This window comes from Octopus bimaculoides, chromosome 12 (assembly GCF_046866305.1).
Source record: "Octopus bimaculoides isolate indiv1 chromosome 12, ASM4686630v1, whole genome shotgun sequence".
Taxonomy (NCBI): domain Eukaryota; kingdom Metazoa; phylum Mollusca; class Cephalopoda; order Octopoda; family Octopodidae; genus Octopus; species Octopus bimaculoides.
The window spans coordinates 50,131,820-50,141,366 of NC_142939.1; the positions used below are offsets into that span (position 1 = coordinate 50,131,820).

The window sequence follows — 9,547 nt, forward strand, 5'->3', positions numbered from 1 at the left end:
TATATATATATATATATACACACACACACACACACACACACATGCATATATATACAGACACAAAGAGAGAGGAAGAGAAAGAAGGATATAGATAGATTGAGAGAGATAGGGAGAGAGAAAAAAGGGAGTTGAACTGCTCATTTATTTGCCTGTTGAACTTGGTTCCCAGCAACTTTCAATGCAGCACCGCCACCTAGTGTAGCAAAAAAAAAAAAGAAAAAAAAAGACAATCAATAAAACATATGTACAATGCCCCAAAACAGAAACAGATATATATATATATAAAAGAAACATTAAACAGTGGGAAACAAAACTTTGAATGTTGTAAATACTTCTTCCTAACGAAACACAAACAACACACAGAAAGGGGCAAGATTATAGCTGGATGTAGAACTGTGATGGTTGGATTATTAGTTGACAACATGTAGCTCTATGCTGCTGCTTCAACAACAACAACAACAACAACAACAACAACAACAACATCATCATCATCATCATCACCAGCAGCATCATCATCATCATTGCTGTTATTATTATTATCATTATTATTATTGTTTAATGCTCATTTTCCATGCCAGTCTGACAGGAGCTGATAAGCCAGAAGACTGCATCAGGCTTCACTGACTGTTTTGGTATGGTTTTATGACTGGATGCCCTTCCTGATGCCAACCATTTTACAGAGTGGACTGGGTGCTTTATACATGACACCAGCTCCAGCTAGGTCTGTTTTGGCATGGTTTTTATGGCTTGATGTCCTTCCTAACATCAACCACTTCACAGAGTGGATTGGATGCTTTTTACATGGCACCAGCACAGGCAAGGTGTTTTGGCATAGTTTTTATGGCTGGATGCTCTTCCTGATGCCAACCACTTTACAAAGTGATCTGGGTGCTTTTTATGTGGCACCAGCACCGGTGAAGTCTGCTTTGGCATGGTGCTTACAGTTGGATGCCCTTCCAAATGTGAATGCCTTTCCTGTCACCAACCCTCATCTGTTTCCAAGCAAGGTAATATTTCCCTATTGGTCAGACATGTTTTCATGGAAAATTGGAAATGATGGACAACTGACATTTAATGATAAGACCAGGAGGCACAAACACACCTACACCCATGCACCCCCCATCCCCACGCACACACACGGGTCATCATCATCTAATGTCCACTTTTCCATGCTTGCATCGGTCTGAGAGAATTTCTTGAGGCAAATTTTTTATGGCTGCATGCCTTTCCTGTTGCTAACCATTACCTAGCTCATTTCCAAGCAAGGTAATATTTCCCCATGGCTTAACCATGAATCTACATGGTGTATCTGTACAGGTCAGGCCAAGATTTTTTGAGGGTGACAAGTGGTTTCCCATGCATGCAAGCCTCCTCTTTTAACACCATTGACACAGTTAGGCATCAGTGTTGTCAGAATTCAAAGGGCCAGAACAAATAAACAAATACCACAAGGTATCTCAGCCGGTCCTTTAACAGTTCTGCCAAGCCATTGATGCGGATTGGCACTTTTATAATTGACTCATAAAGGATGAAAGGAAAATTGACCTGGGTGGGATTTGAACTCAAAGCACAGAGAATTGGAAGACATACAACAAAACATTTCATCCAATGCTCTAACAACTCTGCCAGCAAGTCAACTTAACACAACAAAGGACAAATGTCAAAGTGCAATACTTGCCCATCGTCATGGCAACTTCCTCAAACTGTTTCATTGAGGCACTTGAGTTACTCAGTAAATAAGATGATTCGTCGGATGTTAGTTCCTCTCCCAGATTCTTCAATGCTGTCAGAATCTCCACAGTCTGTTGTTTGGCTTGGTCAGCAGGTATTTTACCAATTTTAGTATCGCGTTGAATCTATCTCAAAGAAAAGAAAATAAACAAAAAAAAAAGCAAATACAAACAACTGATCAATACTTAGATGCCAGAGCAAAAGTTAGAGAGCAATTAGTGATTTAGTTTCAGTTAATTTTGGACATGATGAAAAATTTAGCAAAATTTGGTTATATTTTTGATCTGGTGTTTGCAAAATAAATTAACCTGAAAATTTGAGGGAAGGTTTTTAATTTAGATCACTTGAAAACAAGAAGTTTGTATCATCAAATCAGGGATGGTCTCAGACAGGTTCATATCAAAGGGTTAGAGACCAGTGTTTCAAGAACTGAATCAATGTTTCCACAACTAACCAGTAAGACATCTCACCAGTATTTAGATAATTGACCAATGGTCCGACAACTGTAATAATAGAAAACTGACTAATGACAAGACAACTGCCCAATGGTTATACTATGAACAGTTGGCGACACGACTAACCAATAGTTACACAGTTGACCAATAATTAGACAATTATTCAATAATTAGGAGCTTTTTTTTACTAAAGATTTTTCATAGATCACAGTTAAACAGTTTTCTCAAAAACTGAGGTGAAGGCTAGCATGTTGTTCTGCTTTAGAGAATTTTATTTTTCTGCTGTAACTCTTTTTGGTATTTCATTTCTTTTTTTCCAGCCTACAATATTTTAGATTGTTATCAAATCTGAAACAATCCTTCTACTAGTACAATTACATACAACTAATTACAAAGTTATATATTTATAGATGAGTATGCAGCTGTGTGGAAGTGGGGTATTTTAGCTGTTGAAAGATATTGGGTCATCCCATAAATAATGCGGCTTATTTATACTTCTTTTATATTTCAAAATTAAGATAAACAAAGTTCTTATTTAATCTAAAATATACACTCCTTCATTTTCTACAATGCTCTTCCAAAATTCACTTGTCTGTGATGAAAAATACTCATCCAGTACTGTTCTGACCTTGTCTACAGAATTTATATTTTTTTCATCCAAATAATTTTGAAGACTGCAGAATAAATGATAATCAGATGGGGCAATGTCCTGGACTGGGAAGTGGTTCCACGAAGGATTACAGGGAGCACAAAAAGTGGGAAAGGAATATGTGCAGTTTTACTTGCATATAATCACAGTATCCGAGAAATAGTTATGTGTGTATGCATATATATATATATATATATATATATATATCTATATATATATAGTTTTAGGGAAAATAACCAAGTTTCAAGAACTCATCGATGAAAATCCACTATCACATATAGAAAAATTAACAATTAAAAGCACAATAAATGAGTATAATATAAAGCAAAGTAAATATCATAAGATAAATATAATAAAATGATTACACGTGTTTCATAACTAATTTTCAAATCGATGAGTTCTTGAAACTTGGTTATTTTCCCTAAAACTATATATTTTATATATATTTTATCTATAAAGCTCAATTTAATTTTAATTTTTTATAAATTGATTTTAATTGAGTTTTTACCTGTAATTTTGGATTTTGTCCCTAATATTATATATATATATATATATATATATATATATATATATATATGTATGTATATGTATGTATACACACACATGTATATATTTATATAGATACATGTGTGCATGTGCATGTATATAATATCAAAATAAAACAAAAGTCCGGCTGACCTCTGATAATTTCTGCCGTAGTTGGTCTGGTTGTTTTTTAGCAAAAAGCCGAATGACTTCTGGGGTCTTGAAAGCATTGCTGATTGCAGCTTGAATGGCCTGGATAAGAAAACATGGACATGACTCTATATAACATTCCATTGTACAGCATTGGTTTTAGTGGAATGGTATTTTTATCTTCTTACTTGTTTCATTCACTGGATTGCTGCCATGCTTTGGGCATCACCTTGAAGGGTTTAGGGAAACAAATGGACCTCAGGACTTATTTTATATTTCTAAGTCATACTTACTCTATTAGTTTCTATTGTTGAATTGCTAAGTAATGGGGAACATAAACAAACCAATACTGGTTGTCAAATGAGAGTGGGGACAAACAAACACACATATCAATACAAAGAGCTACTTTCAGTTTCCCTTTACCAAATCCACTCACGAGACTTTGGTCAGCCTATGGCTATAGCAGAAGACTTGCTCAAAGTGCCATATGATGGGACTGAACCTGAAACTATGCGCTTGAGAAGAAAACTTCTTACCACACAACCACACTTGTGCCTATAATATATTTATAAATATTTATATTCAGTATAAATCAATATTACATAGAATTGATTTTAGTATAATATAGATGTAATATTGATTTCAATACAATAATGTAGATATCAGCTAGCTAGACAGCCAATTAATTAACTTTAACAACCTAATGAATTTTTTTACCTAACAATCTATCTACCAATCTGGCTATCTGTGCAGCTAGCTAAATAGCCTGTTAAGTAACTGTAGAACAACCTAATCAATTTGTTACTTAACAATTTATCTACCAATCAGGCTATTTGTCCAACTAGCTAGATAGCAAGTTAACTATATAACAACCTAATCAATTTGTTACCTAACAATCTACCTATCAATCTGGATATCTGTCCAGTTAGCTAGATAGTCAGTTAATTAACTATATAACAACTGAATCAATTTGTTACCAAACAATCTACTTATTTGGTGATTTGTTCAGCAAGTTAACCACCTGTTAGTTAACTACATGACCTAATCAATTAGTTATCTAACAGCCTAACTACCAATCTGGCAATCTGTCCAGCTAGCAAGATAACCAGTTAATTAGCTACATGACAACTAAGTCGATTAATTATCCAACAATCTATCTACCAATCTGGCTATTTCTCCAGCCAGCTAGATAGCAAGTTAGCTGTCCTATCTACCAATTAGAATGTCACTCACCATTGTCATACAAATTGTTTACCAATGACCTTTCAACACAGTAAAACCACTCACCAACTGCATGCCATTTAGTTCATCAACGAGACTTAAATTGCCTTGCAACAGTTTGTCAAGAGAATGTTTAAATTCTTTTAATTGATCCAAAGTCTCATCCTTGGTCTCTTGATATTCTTCTGGTTCCAATTCATCTCTGCAAAGATTTCAGTAGAATTCAGGTCAGTGTAGCCAAATGCCACAAAGAAACAAAAGAAAAACAAAAATGAGAAAAGGAATATAAAGCTGGTGGGATTGTGTTAAAAATGTAACAAATACCATAATTTCTGGCATACAAGTTAAATATTTCAGACCAAAATTTACAGTTAAAAATATGTGGGTTGACTTATACACCAAGATAAAACTATGAAGGACCAAAAATTCCACGTAAAATGCAACAGGATTTGGAAAGATTACATGTTTACACGATATACCATATTGACCTGTATGCCAGAAAAATACAGCATATATATTTTACTCTCTTTATGTTGCGAGTTCAATTCTCATTGGGGTCAACCTAAAACTGTTTTTCTTCTGGAATTATTAAAATACCAGTAACATAAGCAGGATTGATTCAAATAACTATTGCGCTCTCACAAATTTGTGGATTTGCATCAGTTTGACGAATATATATTTGTGTGTGTGTGTGTGTGTGTGTGTGTGTGTGAGTATTTAACAATTCAACAATGTTATTTTGAATATTTTTTTTAATGATATTGTGTTGTTGATTACTGGGTCTTTGGATTCACCTGTGACATGTTACTAGTAAAAACATCTATTAGTTTTCTTATAGATATTCTTTTAATTGTGGTTGAGATTTGAAGCATAATGATATTTTTTTAAAGTGGCAGTTGGCTGTTGTTAGTAGTAGTATTGACAGAAGTAGTATAAAACAAAATATGACAGATAAAGAATATGCAGTTCACTTACTTGCATTCTTCCAAATCTATTAACTGTTGTACCAAACGCTCCATCTGGGATTCCATATTCTGTTTCAGCCGAGTGGTCTCCTGCTGGCCCCGTGATGCCATTTTTAAACAACTTCAGGTCACCTGAAATGACCATGGCATTATCAATAAGGCTCACATATCTCCTACAATATCCTATTTTCTCAACATTTGTAGAAAAGCACATTTAGGAAATCATGTTTGCTGTTTACATGAATGAACTACCAGTTCAAGAGAGCGTGATACTAGATTTTGTATTCAAGGGAGATAATTAATGTAAGGTAAATAATTAAAGCTGTATTATTTAGGTAATTAAAAAAAAAAAATTATTTCAAAGTGTTAGCTCTGATCAGATATGAATTATTACATCATTCCTTTAAGGCAGAATCTTTTTGATGAATGGCCATCATTGGAGTAGCGAAAGGTAGCAGCCAAAACCTTTTGCAAACTTCGCTCTACTGTCTTAACCCTTTCGTTACCAACCTGGCTGAAACTGGCTCTGGCTCTGAGTACAAATGTCTTGTTTTTATAAGTTTTGAATTAAAATCTTCTACCGAACCTTAGTCACAATTTATGTTCCTAACACTAGCTGAATGATAAGTAAGTTATTTTACTAAATTCTTGGTTATATTTAAAGTAATTCAAAGAAACAGAGCATCTCAAAATAAATACGGTAACGAAAGGGTTAAGCAAGAAATGGCATAAGGGAAATGTCCTTAATGTACAAAATAAGATAGTTATGCCTCAATGCCCTTCATCACAGGTCTATCTAAGCAGGGCTGACCTGGGGCTAAACAAAAACAGAGGTTTATTAAGTGTGTGTGTGTGTGTGTGTGTTTTGTAATGATTGTTGTAGTTTTAGCAGTGAAAGTTGCCAGAAAACTGATTCTGCAACTCAAGTTCAATACCCAGTCAAAGTAGCTGTTTTACTGGTTTCAGTAATTATTTTATGTGAAAAGCATGAATATCCCAACTTCACTTTCTCTATGTACTGAGCTTACAGAGGTCAACTGCACTTCACCTATGCAGACTGAGCTAACAAGAGGCAGAGATTAATGTATACAGTACAGGGCTGTTAGCAAAGACGGCTGACCACCTCACTCACTCTGGCTGTCAGTTATAACATCCTGATGAATCACCCCAGCCCTGACTCCACTACAGAATGTAAAAGAGTATATATATATATATATATACACTCACACACACATGTATGTATGCATCAATGTAGGTGTGTGTGTGGGGGGAGGGTGCATGCAGTTGTTGGGCTAGGTGCTGTTTGGAATCAGTCAGTGGCCATAACATTCCAAATATAAGTGTATGTATGTGTATACACACATATATATATATATATATATATATATATATGTTTTTGTGTGTGTGTAAGAGCTACAATAACATAGTAACGGGTTGTGTGAGGGAAATGTGGAGAAAAAGAGAGGAAGTGAAGTGTTAAGGAATGCAGGAGTATGTTAGAATAAGGTAAAATATTCATTTAATGATTTATGCAGCAGAAATATTTCCATAGCTCCTTTGTTCTGGCTGAATCTTTACTGAATGCATTCCACAACGAAGCCAGTATATAGATTAGAACCTGCTATCATTAGATAACACACATTCCATGGCAGTTAAACATCAGCTGGGAGCATGGAGAACAAGGAGAGGAGAGAGGGAGAAAGGAAGAGGGAGAGAGAGATAGAGGCAGGGTGTAATTCTTCAGAGTTTTGTGTAGGATTGTTATGAGTTTATCAATAAGTTTCTTGTTCTTGTTATTGTGTAACCTACCTGTCTCTTGGTCAGCCCTACCTGATCAAAGGTATGGGCTCAAGGTAACTGGTCACTCTGGCACAAAACTAACTGGTCAAAAGGACTAAGTGATTCATAGATTTAGCACTCCAGATATTCAATAATTATGTCTGTTATGTATGACCACACTACACCATAGAGTGGTTTATGTTTGGTGTATGACCACACTATACACTACACCATAGAATGGTATAAATCTGGTGTATGACCACACTATACACATCATGGAGTGGGGTGTATTACCACACTACACACAACATCATGGAGAGGAGTAAGTCTGATGTATGACTACACTATACACTACATCATGGAGTGGTATATACACTAGTGTATGATCACACTATATGCAACATCATAGAGCGGGGTGTATGACTAAATTATAGACAACATACTAGAGTGGTATAACCACACCACTATGCACCATGCCATGCACTGGTTCATTGTATGGGTGACAGTCTGGAAATATATTTTGTCTGCTATCTGTAGTCTGTTGTTGTTTAGCCCCGAGTCAGCTCTAATCTTGCAGACCTATAATCAAAGACATTCCAGCTATGACGATCACATCTTTTGAAAAGCATCTAAGAATACATTTTCTGTGTTCTTATCTATTTTAAGACCAAACTAGGACTAGGTTGCTATTTCTAGCAGGTTATTATCTCGTAGTATTCTATGATATGTTCTAGTGGTGCTCTGGATTGGTGTTCTATAGTGCCTGGGTGTTTGGTGATGGCAGCACATATATTGGTAGGGAGAATTGTATAGAAGAAGGATGGTCCTTGATGTAGGGTAGGGTCTAGTATAGGCTGGAAGCTTGGTGTGGGATGGGGCTTTGGTGAGAGGTAGGGCTTGGTGTGGGATGGGACTTGGTGTAGGATGAGGTTTGATATGGGAGAGGTCTTGTAGGACTGGGGGTTTCATATGGAAAGGGGCTAAGCTTCTGGTATGTCTTGATATAGAATGGAGGATGGGATGGGATTTAGTGTGGGATAGGAGCTGGGTGTAAAATGGACCTTGGAGTTTAGTGTAGAAAGGGGCTTGGTGCAGAATAAAGCTTGATAAAGGTAGGGTTTTTTTTTTTATATGAAAAGGAATTTGTTTTAAGGTGGAGCTTGAAACTAAATGAAAAGATGAAACAAACTAGTGATAAAACAAAGCTGAGGGGATAATTCTTCTATTGCTACAACACTGGTACCTATTTCTGTCAACGAATGGAGGATGAAAGGCAAAGTTGTCCTTGGGTGGGTATGGGAGGAAATTTGAACTTGAAATGTAAAAGGGCATAACTATCACAAGGCACTACTTATGTTTCCTTGTTGATTTTGCCTTAATAATAATAATAATAATAATAATAATAATAATAATAATAATAATAATCTTTTTTACTGTAGGCATAAGACCTGAAATTTTGGGGGAAGGGACTAGTTGATTACATCGACCCTAGTGTTTTACTGGTACTTAATTTATCAACCCTCAAAGGGTGAAAGGCAAAGTCAATCTCAGCAGAATTTGAACTCAGAATGTAGCAGCAGACACAAATGAATAGGATGTAACAAGCTTACACCTGGTCATTCAGAATTCTGTCTGCTCAGCATACCTTTTGAAGAGGTGTTACTTGCTGAAGAGGTTTTACTGCAAATATTATTAGGAATCTCTATACTTTACTAATCTTATTTTCCACCTTTAAAAGAAGAGAACAGTTTTAGAAGCAGTACATCTTTAGTAGAAGACATTTTCAAGAGTAGGACACCTTTAAGGGAAGATAATTTCAGACATAGAACCCCTTTAGAATAGGATACTTTCAGGAATAAGGAACATTGAAGAATAGGACATTTTTGGATACAGGACACGCTTAAGAAGAGGCCACTCTATTTCTTTAGAAATAAAGTTTCTTCATTCATTTGTTTTATGTCCATTTTTTTTGCTAGCAGGGAGTTTGATGTGGAATCATCTGAAACAGGATTTTACAGCTGGTTACTCTTCTTGTCACCAACCATGTAACCTGTTTACACAGAAGGGATTTT

The 9,547-nt window shown here is 35.6% G+C and overlaps 1 protein-coding gene across 1 annotated transcript in view; it reads right to left on the bottom strand.

The window, feature by feature from the left end:
- Window positions 1–9,547, bottom strand: part of LOC106871223 (protein LZIC) — an 18,024-nt gene continuing 8,477 nt past the window's right edge. The window contains exons 2-6 of the mRNA XM_089361039.1: window positions 5,707–5,828; window positions 4,798–4,933; window positions 3,514–3,612; window positions 1,679–1,856; window positions 1–193 (exon numbers count right to left, since the gene is read on the bottom strand). Of these exons, the coding sequence (XP_089217165.1) occupies window positions 138–193; window positions 1,679–1,856; window positions 3,514–3,612; window positions 4,798–4,933; window positions 5,707–5,807 (570 nt within the window). The 5' untranslated portion in view covers window positions 5,808–5,828 and the 3' untranslated portion in view covers window positions 1–137. The remainder of the gene's footprint in view (window positions 194–1,678; window positions 1,857–3,513; window positions 3,613–4,797; window positions 4,934–5,706; window positions 5,829–9,547) is intronic.